General features: G+C 42.0%; 1 protein-coding gene across 1 annotated transcript in view; it reads left to right on the forward strand.

The window, feature by feature from the left end:
• The first annotated feature begins 577 nt into the window (after positions 1-577).
• Positions 578-19,660, forward strand: part of bms1 (BMS1 ribosome biogenesis factor) — a 77,281-nt gene continuing 58,198 nt past the window's right edge. Inside the window, exons 1-9 of the mRNA XM_083787687.1 lie at positions 578-715; positions 3,258-3,448; positions 5,561-5,751; positions 8,455-8,534; positions 8,888-9,076; positions 13,517-13,659; positions 14,644-14,765; positions 16,352-16,542; positions 17,489-17,631. Of these exons, the coding sequence (XP_083643813.1) occupies positions 3,270-3,448; positions 5,561-5,751; positions 8,455-8,534; positions 8,888-9,076; positions 13,517-13,659; positions 14,644-14,765; positions 16,352-16,542; positions 17,489-17,631 (1,238 nt within the window). The 5' untranslated portion in view covers positions 578-715; positions 3,258-3,269. The remainder of the gene's footprint in view (positions 716-3,257; positions 3,449-5,560; positions 5,752-8,454; positions 8,535-8,887; positions 9,077-13,516; positions 13,660-14,643; positions 14,766-16,351; positions 16,543-17,488; positions 17,632-19,660) is intronic.

Genomic DNA, 19,660 nt, shown 5'->3' on the forward strand with positions numbered 1-19,660 from the left:
TAGAATATTCACTCCAGTGAATAGCATTTATCCATTTAGATAACTTTTTGATGTTATTTAATTACTTATTTTTACACAGAAACATAATGTGTGTCTTTACAATAACTGTAATGTAATAATAATACTAATAATGTAATGTAATAATTATTAATTTAATAACCTTATTTTATTCTGAAGGCAACCGGATGTCTTAAATTAGCTAGCTCTCAGACAGGAAGAAAGAAGAAAGCGTGAAATAATATTAATAAATATATAAATAAATAATGAATAATATTTTAAATTAGTTGGTTTATAGTTACTTGTTTTCGTTAATTCGTTATTTTTAGTTAGTCAGTTATTTTGCATGTGTTTAATATTAAATTACACAACATGGTTAATTTATATTAATATTATTATATTAATATTAAATTAAACAACATGGTTAATTTATATTAATATTATTATATTAATATTAAATAACGTGAGGAACAGTTGCGACCGGAGGTCCGGAACCAATGGAAGTGAACTGTGTTTCCGTTTCCGGGGGGGAGCGCATTGTGACGGGCACGACGACAGAAGCACTTCCGGGTGAGAGTTCGTTCGTTCATGTTGTGTTCAGCACGTGAGGATCAGCGTGTTGACTTCATTAATGTTATTAAACAATAATATTAGTTATTATCGTCTAATTACCGCGTGGAGAGCAGAGCAGAGCGCCACCACGTGGACACAGTGAACCGTAAGGATTCATTTAAACCTTTATATCAACTCTGTGTTACAACTCCTTATTCACTGTTTAATGTTGTTGTAACTGTTACAACTCTATAAACTGTTTAATGTTTAATGTATGCCTTTGCCTTTCTTTTCTCTCTCCATTACTCTATTATTATTATTATTATTATTATTATTATTATTATTATTATTATTAGTAGGAGTAGTATGAACTATCTCTGGTCCATATAGTGAAGTACCATCATGTTAATTCTCTTGATATTATATATATATATATATATATTCATATTATCAACACTAAGTTTAAACGACACCACATCGAAATTAAATATTTCCAACCTTTATAGAAACGAAGCCAACTATCTCCCAGTCAGTCAGTCAGAGTTTAGGAGTCTGAACTCATGATGTGTAGCCCTAGTGGTGTGCTACTAAGCCCTAGATTAGAATGTCTCTGTTGTTACATACAGTAGGTACAGTAATTCCATACAGTAAGTACAGTATTCCACATACAGGAGCCATAAATGTGATAAATGCTTTATTTTTACTCACCCATTAAATAATTCCAAAGACGTGGAGTGAGGTATTGTCCTCCATTGTTTCATATTCATGTGAAAGTTCTGGCACAAAACGTGTATTTAGTCAAATATCTCCACTTTTTCACCACCTGCACCCGGACGGCTTTCTCTCCGGACGACAGCTGGACTGAATCAATCAAAACTTCCTCCAATCATCACAAACGTCATCACCAATTATTGACCAGGGAAGCACAAATGTTTGGGTCACACAATTGGCAGGTGCCTTGCGATAGGACTTGCCAATTGTGTGACCCAAACATTTGTGCTTCCCTGGTCAATTGGTGATGACGTAATCAACAGGAATTGTCAGTAAATTAAGTCCATTGTTCATTCCGGGCCCTCGCCCCGGAGAGAAAGCCGTCCGGGTGCAGCTCGTGAAAAAGTGGAGATATTTGACTAAATGCACGTTTTGTGCCATATAGTGATGCGCGGGCCGGCCCGTTGACCGCAGGTCCCGCGGGTTGTCCCGCGGGGCGGGCGGGTCAAGGTTTTCAGCGCAAGGTGGGGCGGGTTTCCCCTCCCAAAAGGAGAAAGAAAAGCATTCCGGTACACCTGCTCTCCTGTGTCTACGGTCTACTCCAGCTGAAACCATCAGCTTGTTGTTCATCAATGTGTTGCTGATGAAAGGGCGCTTTTAGGCCCTGCCTTTTTGACCATTGGAGAAAAGTTCCCTCTCCGTTCCGAGGCTCTGAACCTCGACCGTCATCAGCGCAATGAGCACATCTTCTGCACCCAGTCTTTCTTCATTGAGCGCGGTGCTGTGCGGGCGTGCACAGTGCGCTGCACACACAGAATTACAGCAGATCTACAAGCTCACAACGCCCCCGCGAGCTTGTAGAGCAGCTATTTTGTATGTGCGGTACCACCACCGCGCAACGAAGTTGAAGTAGCCTAGTATACACAATCAAAACTAAAATGAGCACAGGAGATTCATTCATTTCGAGCGGAGTACACTGCTGCAGTGAAGTGAACCGCTCTGTCATAGTGTACTCTAAACACTAGTACCAGAACTTAACCCATTCTGACCTGAGATCAGATTCATACGAGGTTTCCACTGGACACACACTGGTCTGATTAACCCATTCTGACCTGAGATCAGATTCTAAAAAATGTCAGTCGTTCTTCGATTTTTCAAAAAATAGCAGACCTACAAGCTCGTATCGCGCCACTCGGTGGCGCGATATGAGCTTGTAGATCTGCTATTTTTAAATAGCTAAAGCATAACATGATGCCGACACCAAAATGGGTGCCCGGTCAGAATGGGTTAAAGTATTTATTTAAAGACGGTTACACCGCGGACAAAGCCAACTCGGATCGTGACAAATCATGACAATGAACACAATACTTTGGGCCGATCAAATCATTAGAAAGAAGAAAATAAAGGCAGGAGACAAGACTATTTGTTTTGTTTTTCTTCTTATAAATTATTTGATCGGCCCCAAAACATAGTGTTCATTGTCATGATTTGTCACGATCCGAGTTGGCTTTGTCCGCGGCGTAACCGTCTTTAAATAAATACTTTAAGAAAAGCCTATGGGAGAAATGCATTGGGATTCATTTCCTGGGCCACTCGTTGTTCTGAAAGAGGGAGGGACTGCGACGCTCTATCGTAGTCCACTATAGTGGACTACGATAGCTATATATAGGCCTCAAAAACCTCTCTCTGACACTTCATGCTCTTCTAAATGTTTTGTTTTCTACGACACATTAGGAGTCCAAAGTACTAGTGGTTCTAAATGTTTTATTTGCAAAGACCTCCTTAAGTACAGATCTGTTATGGTCATTCATGCGTTTCTGGTAATATTATTATATTATTGTCCACTCATTTTGCATGTCTATAATATTTTCACAACAATCTCCACCACAATCTCCGCATTATGGAGAGCTTTGTGGGGAAACAGTAATGTAGAATGTGTTGCTTTGCTTTTAGCTTCCACGGCATTTGTTTCAGTTTTTTATTTTGTTTACTCTCAGCTGTCAATCATCATGGAGGCCGGGCCTAAAGAGCAGAACAAGCGTCATCAGCATCGCCACAGCGGGCCGAAAGCAGAGAAGAAGAAGACCAGGAAGCAGGATGGTGTGCCGGAGGAGAGCGATGCGCGGAAACGGAACCCGAAAGCGTTCGCTGTGCAGAGCGCCGTGCGCATGAAGAAGACCTTCCATAGGTAACACATCCATCTCTACTAAACACACACATATATATATATATATATATATATATATATATACATACACTACATAAAGAAGACCTTCCATAGGCGAGCTGCCCCGGGTCCGAAGCGGTTGAGAAATGACAGAGTTACCGTGTGGGGGTTCCTCTACTGTACCCTCTACTGTACTGTAATCATGTACTGTCACTGTACTGTACTGGCACACCCGAAATCACCATATATACAGTTAATATGTGCGTGTATGTTTGTGTGTGTGTTAGGTTGCGCACAGGTGGTGAAAAACAACCATGCTGTTTTCGTGCTAAGACAAAGCCAGCCGGCCCAGGCCGTAGCGTAACGGTCTGGGCACCGGACTGGTAATCCAGTCGCAGTGTGCCGCGGGTTCGACTCCCGGACCCGACACGGCCTTTACTGCATGTCATCCCCCCATCTCTCTCCCGTTTCCTGTCAGCCTACTGTCTGTCCCTTCAAAAATCAATAAAAGGCGTAAGCCGCAAAAAACATATCTTAAAAAAAAAAGAAAAAAGACAAAGCCAGCCACACACACACACACACACACACACACACACACACACACACACAGGGTTAGGGTTAACCCTAACCCTTCGTAAGGGAGTGATTGCACCACTCAAAACAAATATGAATAGAGCTGGCAGAACGCACTGAAAAGTCCAAGTTCGTAACGTTCGCTCTGAAAGCATATATATTCAAAGATTTGCGACACATTTTCACGATTTTTCATAAAATGGCAGAACTACAAGCTCATAGCGTGGAAAGAAAGAAAGAAAGAAAGTTACTATGTTTACCCAGGGTAACTGCACTAAGCTCAAGAACCTGTTTACAGCCAGGCCCTGCTCATAGAACATTTCATGGTAGGGGTTCAATGCCTTGTTCAAGGGCACTTCATCGGTGGTAATTATTTTTAACGTGCCGGTCCGGGGATACGAACTAGCGACCTTCCGATATCAAGACCGCTCCGCAAACCGTTCGGCCACCGCTGCCCCCATCTGAGATCACAGCAATATCAACTAGTTGATATCGTTGTGTTTTGGTGCATCTCAGATGTGGGGACTTTAATAATGTTTATTTTATTTATACAGATCTTAGGACATCAACCTTATGACATGGTATTGTATTTTATAACACAGCATAATGATATGTGTCTTGTAATATGAATGATCAAAAAGTGCTAGACTGAAAATATCTAGACTCATTCAAATGGCTACATTTTGAAAACTAAACATGATAGAAATGTTATCTCTTTTCCTGGTGAAAGTAGAGGATTCTAGCTTTCATTTGATATACGATATGTCTCTGTCACTATAATAGCGAATATGTTATGGGCGTAATAGAAGTGTGCTGCAAACAAATGAAAAGAACTACCAAATAATTTTCCCAGAGGCCTGTTTAGGGTGAAACCGAGCTGTATAAAACTGCCTGTATCTAAAGAACGCAACATGCTACAAACATAATTGTTTTTTCTGGGTAAAGAGGAAAGATTCCTCTTTCATTTGAGACATTTCGTGATATTGTCAGATTATGAAATAATATGCAATGGGTCTTCAAAGGTCTTTGGAATTTCCGGCAAATGAGAAGAATGACTGGGATAAATTAGGGCAGTCAAACTGTTAAGAGTATTTATTTGATGTATTTCAGATCTCAGGACATTAAGGCTAAGAGTATTTATTTGATGTATTTCAGATCTCAGGACATTAAGGCTAAGAGTATTAATTTGATGCATTTCAGATCTCAGGACATTAAGGCTAAGAGTATTTATTTGATGTATTTCAGATCTCAGGACATTAAGGCTAAGAGTATTTATTTGATGTATTTCAGATCTCAGGACATTAAGGCTAAGAGTATTTATTTGATGTATTTCAGATCTCAGGACATTAAGGCTAAGAGTATTTATTTGATGCATTTCAGATCTCAGGACATTAAGGCTAAGAGTATTTATTTGATGTATTTCAGATCTCAGGACATTAAGGCTAAGAGTATTTATTTGATGTATTTCAGATCTCAGGACATTAAGGCTAAGAGTATTTATTTGATGCATTTCAGATCTCAGGACATTAAGGCTAAGAGTATTTATTTGATGTATTTCAGATCTCAGGACATTAAGGCTAAGAAGCATCACATCCCAGTCGTAGACCGCAGCGTGCTAGACCCTCCTCCCATCGTGGTGGTCGTGGTCGGACCTCCCAAGGTGGGGAAGTCCACCCTGATTCGCTGCCTGATCAGAAACTTCACCAGGACGAAGCTGGGCGACATGTGTGGGCCAGTCACCATCGTCTCAGGTAAGATGATTGACAGGTGTGTGGACCAATCACCTTCCATGTTTTTAGAGATAACAAGTTGTCGAACACCCTGGACAACGCTCCACACGTCCCAGACAACAGTCTTGTCAAAACTTGCCTATTGTAACTCCCTCCTTACTGGCCTACCGGCATGTGCACTTAAACCTCTCCAACTGATCCAAAATGCCGCAGCTCGCTTGGTCTTCAATAGGCATGCCGCGGTTTACAGAATTTCGGTAATACCGCGACAGGAACAGCCACGGTGTTGTTGATACCGTGAGATTTCCGAGTTTACGGTATTTGAATACAGCGTCGCTGGGCGGCGCATGCTGCTCATATGCAGTGCAACTCCACTCGCAGACTCGGGCAAAACATTTATTTTCACCACACAGCTGCAGTAGACTGAAAAGTTGCTTCCTACCTTTGAGTTAGTGTTGCTGAAAGACACCCAGATCCAATTGTATATTCCATATTTCCATATGTTCTACTAACTAAGTGTGAACTGTCAACACGACACACAGAGTTGTGAGCATACGCACTTTACACACTAGCTCTGCTACAGCGTGCAGGGTACACGTACCATAAACGGCCATTAGGGGGAGCCATAGTACAGTGTAATACAGTGGGGAATAGCTATTGATTCATTGATTGAATACTTTATTGGGCAGAAATGTAATCAGTACAGGGTACAGTCAAACACATGTCCAAAGGGATCTCTGAAAACAGACAGTCTTGTTTCCATTCAGGTCCTGGGTCATCATGACATGACAAATAACAACAAAATTCAAATGATCACAAAAGGTCAACTTTTATTTATTTATTTATATATATATAAATACCGTGGAATACCGAGGTATAGGTTATCAATACCGGCACCGTACCGTACTGTAAATTCTCATACCGTGGCATGCCTAGTCTTCAACCAGCCCAAATTCTCACATGTCACATGTCGTCATAGCTGCCATCTTGCCAGCAAGGTGCTACCTAGGTGCAACTTCCCACAGACAGCCCAAACAGAAAAGTCCTATTTAATTGTATTAAACTGTAACTTCCCACAGACAGCCCATCCATCCAAACAGAAAAGTCCTATTTAATTGTATTAAATAACGTCAAACTCACCAACATTGCAGGTTTAGGGAAAGCTTGAATTATCCTCTTACTTGCTGGCATGTTTACTTTTGTATTGGAGATTATGTAATTGTAACTTTGCTGTAAATATTATTAGAATGTATCATTTGTTGTATTTGATTGGTTGTTTTTTAACCCATTTTGGTATTAGCATTATGTTATGCTTTAGCTATTGAAAAATAGTGGCGCGCTATGAGCTTGTAGATCTGCTATTTTTGAAAAATGGAAGAACGACTGACATAGAAACATAGCTTTTTCAGAAAACTGTCAGGATGTAGAAGACATTTTTAGAATGGGTTAAACTATAGTGTCACTGCATTTTTTTGAAAAGTCTCCTGTGGACAAGTGGTGAAAACTAGCTAACACACTGTAAACGATACATCTACTATCTGTTTCATAAAAATCCACCGTAGACATTAGTTATAATAATAATAATAATAACAAGTAAGACGCGCAAACGCGGGAAGCGAACGCAGCTCGTGTGTGGTTGTGTGTGTGTGTGTGTGTGTGTGTGTGTGTGTGCTACAGCTGCGCCCTGTGTGTGTGTGTGTGTGTGTGCTACAGCTGCGCCCTCTGGTGGCGGGCGGGTGGTGTAACAGCGGGACAGACACACAGACACACAGACACACACACAGACATTCAGCCCTTGCTGTCATAGTAAGTGGCTCACTGCGTTCGCAATAAAACTTTATTTGTAAAGCACCTTTCCATGACATGAAATGCAGCTCAAAGTGCTTTACAGAACAATGGAGAATAAAAGAAAAGCAAGGCAACGACATTAAAAAACAAGCAGTAATGCAATACAGTGAGGACATGAATAACAAAAATAAATAAAAGATCAATTAAAAGCAATGTTGTAGAAGTGGGTCTTGAGCTGTGCTTTAAAAATGTCTACAGAGGCTGCCTGACGAAGGTACAGTGGGAGCTTGTTCCATGCCGACGGCCCGTAGAAGCAAAAAGCTGCTTCCCCGTATTTTTTAGTTGCCATTTTTTTAGGCAAAGCGAGCAGGCCAGCAGTGGAAGACCTTAGGGGGCGGTTTGGGACATATTTAGGCAGGCAGTCATGTAGGTAGGAAGGTGCGAGACCATTGAGAGCTTTATAGACAAGTAAAATAATTTAAAAATCAATCCTAAAAACAACCGGAAGCCAGTGCAGTGATGCCAAAACTGGAGTAATATGTTCTCTCATCTTAGTTCTAGTTAAAACTCTGGCTGCTGCATATGAGCTACTCAAGAAATTCCTTGCAGATGATTGTTTTTCTAAGTGTCAGAGTTTGGAAGCGCTCGTTATCAGTAAAGCAACCTCCTGCTGCCTCCTGCATTATGTGTGTACCAAACAGGTGGTACACATGGGCTGTTGAGTGATAGTCAACAAGCGCTTCCAAACTCTGGGTTAAGAGCGTCTGATAAATGTCTATATTGTAAATTGTATATATCGGGGACCTTAGTGTCAACCCCTGTATGTTATATGTTCATATGTTCATGTTCATATCATATTGTGATATTTTAATATATTTTATATATCGTATCATATTGTAATGTATATATTTATATATGATATTATATGTTTCTCAGGTAAGAAGAGACGTCTGACGTTCATCGAATGCAGCAACGACATAAACACTATGATCGACCTCGCCAAGGTGGCTGATCTGGTGAGTTTAATTATGTAAATATATTCCTAGACTCTTCTCCCTTCTCTAAAACACCCTGGACAACGCTCCACACGTCCCAGACTCTTCTCCCTTCTCTAAAACACCCTGGACAACGCTCCACACGTCCCAGACTCTCCTCCCTTCTCTAAAACACCCTGGACAGCGCTCCACACATCCCAGACTCTTCTCCCTTCTCTAAAACACCCTGGACAACGCTCCACACGTCCCAGACTCTTCTCCCTTCTCTAAAACACCCTGGCTCAATACGGTGCTCATTATCAATCCGAATTAACGACCTCCATCGCTAGTGATAATAGTAATGTGTTCCTAATGTTTAGTTCTAACGTGTTCAGGTCCTCATGCTGATCGACGCCAGCTTTGGCTTCGAGATGGAGACGTTTGAGTTCCTGAACATCTGCCAGGTGCACGGCTTCCCGAGGATCATGGGAGTCCTGACTCACCTGGACTCCTTCAAGAACAACAAGCAGCTTCAGAAGACCAAGAAACGTCTCAAACATCGCTTCTGGACAGAGGTCTACCAGGTGAAATAAATAGCAGATATACAAGCACTTGTAGGGTTGGATCAGACTTTGAAGATATGGGGGAGCCATACCTTTGGTTGCTTTGAATGCCAGCATCAGAGTTTTGCGAGAGTTTTGCCAGTTTCCGAGAGAATCTTATATTTAACAATTTAACAAGATAAATTGTTGGCACACCAACAATAAATAAATGGCCTAAAAAAATGAATAATACAATCTGTAGTCTATCAATATAAATTACGCTGCACTAACAATAACAACCACAGCTTACGTGCGTGCGTGCGTGCATGTGTGTGTGTGTGCAGAGCCTGTCTACTCCTCCGGTGTTACACGCAGCTATACATCTCCTTTTTTTGTATTCTTTTTTTTTTAATCCTTTATTTACCAGGGTAGTAGCTGAGCACAAGTGCTCATTTTCAGCAACGCCCTGCACAGAGAAAGACACACATTAAAACCTGGGAGCTGACCAGTACAACTGTCAGTACTGTACTGTTGTACTGACCGGTACATCCACAGTCTGATACTGTTGTACTGACCAGTACAACCTCAGTCTGATACTGTTGTACTGACCGGTACAACCACAGTCTGATACTGTTGTACTGACCAGTACAACCACAGTCTGATACTGTTGTACTGACCAGTACAACCACAGTCTGATACTGTTGTACTGACCAGTACAACCTCAGTCTGATACTGTTGTACTGACCAGTACAACCTCAGTCTGATACTGTTCTACTGACCAGTACAACCACAGTCTGATACTGTTGTACTGACCAGTACAACCACAGTCTGATACTGTTGTACTGACCAGTACAACCTCAGTCTGATACTGTTCTACTGCCCAGTACAACCACAGTCTGATACTGTTGTACTGACCAGTACAACCACAGTCTGATACTGTTGTACTGACCAGTACAACCTCAGTCTGATACTGTTGTACTGACCAGTACAACCTCAGTCTGATACTGTTCTACTGACCAGTACAACCACAGTCTGATACTGTTGTACTGACCAGTACAACCACAGTCTGATACTGTTGTACTGACCGGTACAACCACAGTCTGATACTGTTGTACTGACCAGTACAACCACAGTCTGATACTGTTGTACTGACCGGTACAACCACAGTCTGATACTGTTGTACTGACCAGTACAACCACAGTCTGATACTGTTGTACTGACCAGTACAACCTCAGTCTGATACTGTTGTACTGACCAGTACAACCACAGTCTGATACTGTTGTACTGACCAGTACAACCACAGTCTGATACTGTTGTACTGACCAGTACAACCACAGTCTGATACTGTTGTACTGACCGGTACAACCACAGTCTGATACTGTTGTACTGACCAGTACAACCACAGTCTGATACTGTTGTACTGACCAGTACAACCACAGTCTGATACTGTTGTACTGACCAGTACAACCACAGTCTGATACTGTTGTACTGACCAGTACAACCTCAGTCTGATACTGTTGTACTGACCAGTACAACCACAGTCTGATACTGTTGTACTGACCAGTACAACCTCAGTCTGATACTGTTGTACTGACCAGTACAACCTCAGTCTGATACTGTTGTACTGACCAGTACAACCACAGTCTGATACTGTTGTACTGACCAGTCTGATACTGTTGTACTGACCAGTACAACCACAGTCTGATACTGTTGTACTGACCAGTACATCCACAGTCTGATACTGTTGTACTGACCAGTACAACCACAGTCTGATACTGTTGTACTGACCAGTACAACCACAGTCTGATACTGTTGTACTGACCAGTACAACCACAGTCTGATACTGTTGTACTGACCAGTACAACCTCAGTCTGATACTGTTGTACTGACCAGTACAACCACAGTCTGATACTGTTGTACTGACCAGTACAACCACAGTCTGATACTGTTGTACTGTGACCAATACAACCACAGTCTGATACTGTTGTACTGACCGGTACAAGCTCAGTTTGATACTGTTGTACTGACCGGTACAACCACAGTCTGATACTGTTGTACTGACCAGTACAACCACAGTCTGATACTGTTGTACTGACCAGTACAACCACAGTCTGATACTGTTGTACTGACCAGTACAACCTCAGTCTGATACTGTTGTACTGACCAGTACAACCACAGTCTGATACTGTTGTACTGACCGGTACAACCACAGTCTGATACTGTTGTACTGACCGGTACAACCACAGTCTGATACTGTTGTACTGACCAGTACAACCACAGTCTGATACTGTTGTACTGACCAGTACAACCTCAGTCTGATACTGTTGTACTGACCAGTACAACCACAGTTTGATACTGTTGTACTGACCAGTACAACCTCAGTCTGGTACTGTTGTACTGACCGGTACAACCTCAGTCTGATACTGTTGTACTGACCGGTACAACCTCAGTCTGATACTGTTGTACTGACCAGTACAACCACAGTCTGATACTGTTGTACTGACCAGTACAACCACAGTCTGATACTGTTGTACTGACCAGTACAACCTCAGTCTGATACTGTTGTACTGACCGGTACAACCTCAGTCTGATACTGTTGTACTGACCAGTACAACCACAGTCTGATACTGTTGTACTGACCAGTACAACCACAGTCTGATACTGTTGTACTGACCGGTACAACCACAGTCTGATACTGTTGTACTGACCAGTACAACCACAGTCTGATACTGTTGTACTGACCAGTACAACCACAGTCTGATACTGTTGTACTGACCAGTACAACCTCAGTCTGATAGTGTTGTACTGACCAGTACAACCTCAGTCTGATACTGTTGTACTGACCAGTACAACCTCAGTCTGATACTGTTGTACTGACCAGTACAACCTCAGTCTGATACTGTTGTACTGACCACCAGTACAACCTCAGTCTGATAATGTTGTACTGACCACCAGTACAACCACAGTCTGATACTGTTGTACTGACCAGTACAACCTCAGTCTGATACTGTTGTACTGACCAGTACAACCACAGTCTGATACTGTTGTACTGACCGGTACAACCACAGTCTGATACTGTTGTACTGACCGGTACAACCACAGTCTGATACTGTTGTACTGACCAGTACAACCACAGTCTGATACTGTTGTACTGACCAGTACAACCTCAGTCTGATACTGTTGTACTGACCAGTACAACCTCAGTCTGATACTGTTGTACTGACCGGTACAACCACAGTTTGATACTGTTGTACTGACCAGTACAACCTCAGTCTGGTACTGTTGTACTGACCGGTACAACCTCAGTCTGATACTGTTGTACTGACCGGTACAACCTCAGTCTGATACTGTTGTACTGACCAGTACAACCACAGTCTGATACTGTTGTACTGACCAGTACAACCACAGTCTGATACTGTTGTACTGACCAGTACAACCTCAGTCTGATACTGTTGTACTGACCGGTACAACCTCAGTCTGATACTGTTGTACTGACCAGTACAACCACAGTCTGATACTGTTGTACTGACCAGTACAACCACAGTCTGATACTGTTGTACTGACCGGTACAACCACAGTCTGATACTGTTGTACTGACCAGTACAACCACAGTCTGATACTGTTGTACTGACCGGTACAACCACAGTCTGATACTGTTGTACTGACCAGTACAACCACAGTCTGATACTGTTGTACTGACCAGTACAACCTCAGTCTGATAGTGTTGTACTGACCAGTACAACCTCAGTCTGATACTGTTCTACTGACCAGTACAACCTCAGTCTGATACTGTTGTACTGACCAGTACAACCTCAGTCTGATACTGTTGTACTGACCAGTACAACCTCAGTCTGATACTGTTGTACTGACCACCAGTACAACCACAGTCTGATACTGTTGTACTGACCACCAGTACAACCACAGTCTGATAATGTTGTACTGACCAGTACAACCTCAGTCTGATACTGTTGTACTGACCAGTACAACCTCAGTCTGATACTGTTCTACTGACCAGTACAACCACAGTCTGATACTGTTGTACTGACCAGTACAACCACAGTCTGATACTGTTGTACTGACCAGTACAACCACAGTCTGATACTGTTGTACTGACCAGTACAACCTCAGTCTGATACTGTTGTACTGACCAGTACAACCTCAGTCTGATACTGTTCTACTGACCAGTACAACCACAGTCTGATACTGTTGTACTGACCAGTACAACCACAGTCTGATACTGTTGTACTGACCAGTACAACCACAGTCTGATACTGTTGTACTGACCGGTACAACCACAGAATCGAACCGGCAACCTTTCGGCAACAAGGGCGCGATTTCAGGCTCCTTACAACCGGGCATTTATAGATATATGTTTATATAAATATTGCTAAGCTGTTCTACCTGTCAGGGATGGTTCATATATATATATATATATTATAATGTTTATATAAATATTGTAATGATTATATTAATATATTTCAGGGAGCTAAGCTGTTCTACCTCTCAGGGATGGTTCATGGAGAATACCAGAACCAGGAAGTGAAGAATCTGGGTCGTTTCATCTCTGTGATGAAGTTCAGACCTCTGGTGTGGCAGACATCTCACCCTTATGTCCTCGCTGACAGGTTGGTTAACTATTATAACTAGTTTAACAACCAGACCTCTCACCCGTATGTCCTTGCTGACAGGTTGGTTAACTATTATAACTAGTTTAACAACCAGACATCTCACCCGTATGTCCTCGCTGACAGGTTGGTTAACTATTATAACTAGTTTAACAACCAGACCTCTCACCCTTATGTCCTCGCTGACAGGTTGGTTAACTATTATCTCTCTCACTAATGTCTGTCTCTCTCTAACATACACAGAGGCAAACAGAAAGAGGGGGATAGAAAATAGCATTATTTCAATGTGTAAGAGAGCAAAATGTAAAATACAATAGGCAGTACACGGGAACATCGTACATGGGTAGACTTAAATTACATTGAATTAAAAGCGATAAAAATGAGTAAAAATGAGTCTTTAACAGGGATTTAAAAACCGTCAACGACCGAGCAGAGCGAACGTGGAGCGGCGGGGCGTTCCAGAGGTCGGGACCGGCCACGGCGAACGTGCGATCTCCTCTGGTCCTGAGCTGTGTGTCAGGCACAATCAGGAGAGACCGATTGGCCGATCTCAGGGCTCTTGTTGGGACACGGGGAGTGATCAATTCAGCTAAAAACAAACACTAACATCTTAAAATCAATTCTGAAGCGGGTATAGGGTTTGGCTTGTGGAATAAAGCGTACTAATGTCTCTCTATCGGTCTCTCTCTCTCTCTCTCTGTGTGTACTAATGTCTCTATCGCTCTCTCTCTCTCTCTCTCTCTCTCTGTGTGTGTACTAATGTCTCTCTATCGGTCTCTCTCTCTCTCTCTCTCTCTCTGTGTACTAATGTCTCTATCGCTCTCTCTCTCTCTCTCTCTCTCTCTGTGTGTGTACTAATGTCTCTCTATCGGTCTCTCTCTCTCTCTCTCTCTCTCTGTGTACTAATGTCTCTATCGCTCTCTCTCTCTCTCTCTCTCTCTCTGTGTGTGTGTACTAATGTCTCTCTATCGGTCTCTCTCTCAGAATGGAGGATCTGACTGATCCAGAGAAACTGCGTGTGGATCCTAAGTGTGACCGAACGGTGTGTCTGTACGGCTACCTGCGAGGGACACACATGAAGAACAGAGGACAGGTGCACATCCCAGGTACCCATTCTGACCTGAGATCAGATTCATAGGTTTCCACTGGACACACACTGGTCTGATTAACCCATTCTGACCTGAGATCAGATTCATACGAGGTTTCCACTGGACACACACTGGTCTGATTAACCCATTCTGACCTGAGATCAGATTCTGAAAATGTCAGTCGCTCTTTGATTTTTCAAAAATAGAAGACCTACAAGCTCGTAGCGCGCCACTCGGTGGGAGACTTCAGATTAATATAATATATTATTATAATATTATTTATTATATTCTAGGAGTGGGAGACTTCGGGGTGTCGGACCTCTCCTTCCTCCCAGATCCGTGTCCTCTTCATTAATATAACATTAATATAATATTATTCATTATATTCTAGGAGTGGGGGACTTCAGATTAATATAATATATTAATATAATTTATTCTACAGGAGTGGGAGACTCCAGATTAATATAATGTTATTTATTCTACAGATTAATATAATATAATTTATTATATTCTAGGAGTGGGAGACTTCATTAATATAACATTAATATAATGTTATTTATTATATTCTAGGAGTGGGAGACTTCATTAATATAACATTAATATAATGTTATTTATTATATTCTAGGAGTGGGAGACTTCATTAATATAACATTAATATAATGTTATTTATTATATTCTAGGAGTGGGAGACTTCATTAATATAACATTAATATAATGTTATTTATTATATTCTAGGAGTGGGAGACTTCATTAATATAACATTAATATAATGTTGTTTATTATATTCTAGGAGTGGGAGACTTCATTAATATAACATTAATATAATGTTATTTATTATATTCTAGGAGTGGGAGACTTCATTAATATAACATTAATATAATGTTATTTATTATATTCTAGGAGTGGGGGACTTCATTAATATAACATTAATATAATGTTATTTATTATATTCTAGGAGTGGGAGACTTCATTAATATAACATTAATATAATATAATTTATTATATTCTAGGAGTGGGAGACTTCATTAATATAACATTAATATAATATAATTTATTATATTCTAGGAGTGGGAGACTTCATTAATATAACATTAATATAATATAATTTATTATATTCTAGGAGTGGGAGACTTCATTAATATAACATTAATATAATATAATTTATTATATTCTAGGAGTGGGAGACTTCATTAATATAATATAATTTATTATATTCTAGGAGTGGGAGACTTCATTAATATAACATTAATATAATATAATTTATTATATTCTAGGAGTGGGGGACTTCATTAATATAACATTAATATAATGTTATTTATTATATTCTAGGAGTGGGAGACTTCATTAATATAACATTAATATAATGTTATTTATTATATTCTAGGAGTGGGAGACTTCATTAATATAACATTAATATAATGTTATTTATTATATTCTAGGAGTGGGAGACTTCATTAATATAACATTAATATAATGTTATTTATTATATTCTAGGAGTGGGAGACTTCATTAATATAACATTAATATAATGTTATTTATTATATTCTAGGAGTGGGAGACTTCATTAATATAACATTAATATAATGTTATTTATTATATTCTAGGAGTGGGAGACTTCGGGGTGTCGGACCTCTCCTTCCTCCCAGATCCGTGTCCTCTTCCGTCGGAACAGAAGAAACGATGTCTGAACGAGAAGGAGCGTCTCCTCTACGCTCCCATGTCCGGAGTGGGCGGAGTCGTCTATGACAAGGACGCCGTTTACATAGACCTGCCCACCAATCAGAGCCAAGAACAGGTAACATGTGATCTACAAGCTCACGTGACTCATATGTCTGAGCTACGACCAGTATGATGACATACAGATTAACCCATTCTGGGCGGGAATCCCTTTTGGTGTTTTAACTAAGCATTATGTTATACTTTAGCTATTGAAAAATAGCAGATCTACAAGCTCATAGCGCGCCACTCGGTGGCCACCGAGTGGCGCGCTACAAGCTTGTAGATTTGCTATTTTTATTTTTAATCGTGAAAATGCGGCACAAATCTTTGAATATATATTCTTTCAGAAGACTTTTTATTTCGACGTCAGGCCTACTCGTTTAGTAAACTCTTTTTTAAATATATTTTTTATCCCACAATTTTGTAACCCATTTTTCACCCCTGTGTCAATCATCTAATGTGATCCTGGGCTCTACACACCCTCCACCAACCTGGGGAGAGCAACGGACTTGAACTCATGCTTGATTCATATGCCTGAGTGTCCAAGTTGCTCCTTTACACCTGACAGGGGGGAGTTTCCCTGGTTGGACGTAGCGCGTGGAAGGAACACGTTATTCCAACCAGGTCCTTTCCCCTCCATCAGGCGTCCCGGCTGGCCAGGGGGAGGCAGTTTAGAGACCAGGATTACTGCATGTTTTTTGTGAGGGTACCTACCCTAGGGGACACGGGGAGAACATGCAAACTTGCCCCGGCTGGCCAGGGGGAGGCAGTATAGAGACCAGTTCCTTTCCCCTCCATCAGGCGCCCCGGCTGGCCAAGGGGAGGCAGTTTAGAGACCAGGATTACTGCATGTTTTTTTTTGTTTTTGTTTTAGTAAACTCTTGGCTTAGGAGGAAATCCATCCCACCACACAGAGCTCGTCCAGTCTCAGTATACTCTCTTCTCATTGGTTTAGGGATGATCAGTAAACTCTTCTCTCATTGGCTTAGAATGATCAGTAAACTCTTCTCTCATTGGTCTAGGAGGAAGTCCGTCCCACCACAGAGCTGGTCCAGTCTCTTCTGGACACCCACGCTACGCTGGACGTCAAGATGGCCGCCAGTCAGGTGTCACTGTTCACTGGCTCCTCCTCCCTCGACCCCGCGGACCAATACCAGGACAGCAGGTATAGCATCATACATTATCTGTTATTTCTCCTATTAGTTTTATCTATATGGACTGTAAGCGCCATTTGAGTCTCCTAATTGTGGCCAATGATGTCTCCCTGCCATAGTATAGAGTTATAATATCTCCCGCGGATCGATTGAATAGTCTCGCATAACCCTAAGGTATTATAGCTCTGCCGAAAAGGCAGAGCTACAAGCTCACAACGCGGTGCAACCAGACACAGTGTGAGCTTGTAGATTGGCTATTTTTTGGTGCGCGACACCGCCGTACGATGATGTATACGCGTTTTTAAAGTGACGGTACACAATTAGCAGTTCCCTCTGTCTGTTAGAAAAGTACTGTATTTCAAGGCCCTAGTAAAATGTAGTGCAAAGGGATGTCTTGGTTGTTTAAAATAAAGAGAAGATTATTAAAATGTCTGTTTCTAAGTGTGTGTCTGTGTGCGTGCGTGCGTTCTGTGTGTACACCTTAGAACTGTTTATTGGCATACAAACTCTCACAACTAGCCAATAAAAACAAGGTTCTGTCCGAATGAATTGTCTCTCGTCTTTCCACAAAATAATAGCAAATGCTCGATAAGGACTCGATAAGGACTCGATAGTGGGCTCCATAAGGACTCGATAGTGGGCTCGATAAGGACTCGATAGTGGGCTCCATAAGGACTCGATAGTGGGCTCCATAAGGACTCGATAGTGGGCTCGATAAGGACTCGATAGTGGGCTCCATAAGGACTCGATAGTGGGCTCCATAAGGACTCGATAGTGGGCTCCATAAGGACTCGATAGTGGGCTCCATAAGGACTCGATAGTGGGCTCCATAAGGACTCGATAGTGGGCTCCATAAGGACTCGATAGTGGGCTCCATAAGGACTCGATAGTGGGCTCCATAAGGACTCGATAGTGGGCTCCATAAGGACTCGATAGTGGGCTCCATAAGGACTCGATAGTGGGCTCGATAAGGACTCGATAGTGGGCTCCATAAGGACTCGATAGTGGGCTCCATAAGGACTCGATAGTGGGCTCCATAAGGACTCGATAGTGGGCTCGATAAGGACCCGGCTTGTTAAGGTGATCGTTAACCATCCCTACTCTGAACCCCTAATTGCTCCTGATGTGCAGGTCGGTGCCTTGCATGGTTTCCTCCGCCATCGGTGTGTGAATGTGTGTGTGAATGAATGATCTATGTAAAGGTGTGTGTGAATGGGTGATCTATGTAAAGGTGTGTGAATGTGTGTGTGAATGGGTGATCTATGTAAAGGTGTGTGAATGTGTGTGTGAATCAGAGCATGTGAGCGGAGCGGAGCGGCCGATAATTCCGCTCTTCGCTCTCGATGGCTTTTGTTACGCTCGCTCCGCGCTCACGTTCATCTCCCCCCACGCCGCTCCCCGCTCGCTCAGCGCTCACCTTCATTTACGCATGGAGCGCTCCCCGCTCCGTGCTCGCTCCGAGGCTACACTCAGATGCCCGCTCCGCTCAGCACAGATGCCCGCTCCGCTCAGCAGAAAGAAATGACGGGGGGGAAAATAAAATGCTGTTTTCCTGAAATTGGCTAATTAAACCTGAAGGCCTTGTAACATGCGGTCTTTTTTGGAGCATGATGTAAATTAGCTTGATTTCGTCATTTAAAATATCATAGAATAATTAAAACAGACCCAGTTCAAATGTATCAACCGAAGTATGGCATTTGTTTTAATGTACCACTGCGAGCACCATGCCGCAAGTTTGTAGGCTACCCATCGTCATGTGTCCAAATCCAAAAGAACAGATATGTAAACTGTCGACACGCAATGTCTGTCTATTCTCATGGACAGTCCGTGAAGCAGATTACGGGTATGGGCTTGAGAGCAGGCTCGGCGCCAGGATGAAAAACTGAGGGGGCAATTGAGATTTTGAGGGGGCACAAAAGGCAAAGAGGTTGATTTAAGGGCGCAAATATCCCCCCCATTTGCCCCCCCGTGGTGCCGCGCCTGCTTGAGAGTAGGGCATTAACGACTTGAGATTTTTCCCAGTCGACTTGTCGGACAGTA

Source organism: Protomyctophum parallelum, assembly GCF_964188405.1.
Source record: "Protomyctophum parallelum genome assembly, chromosome: 17".
NCBI lineage: Eukaryota > Metazoa > Chordata > Actinopteri > Myctophiformes > Myctophidae > Protomyctophum > Protomyctophum parallelum.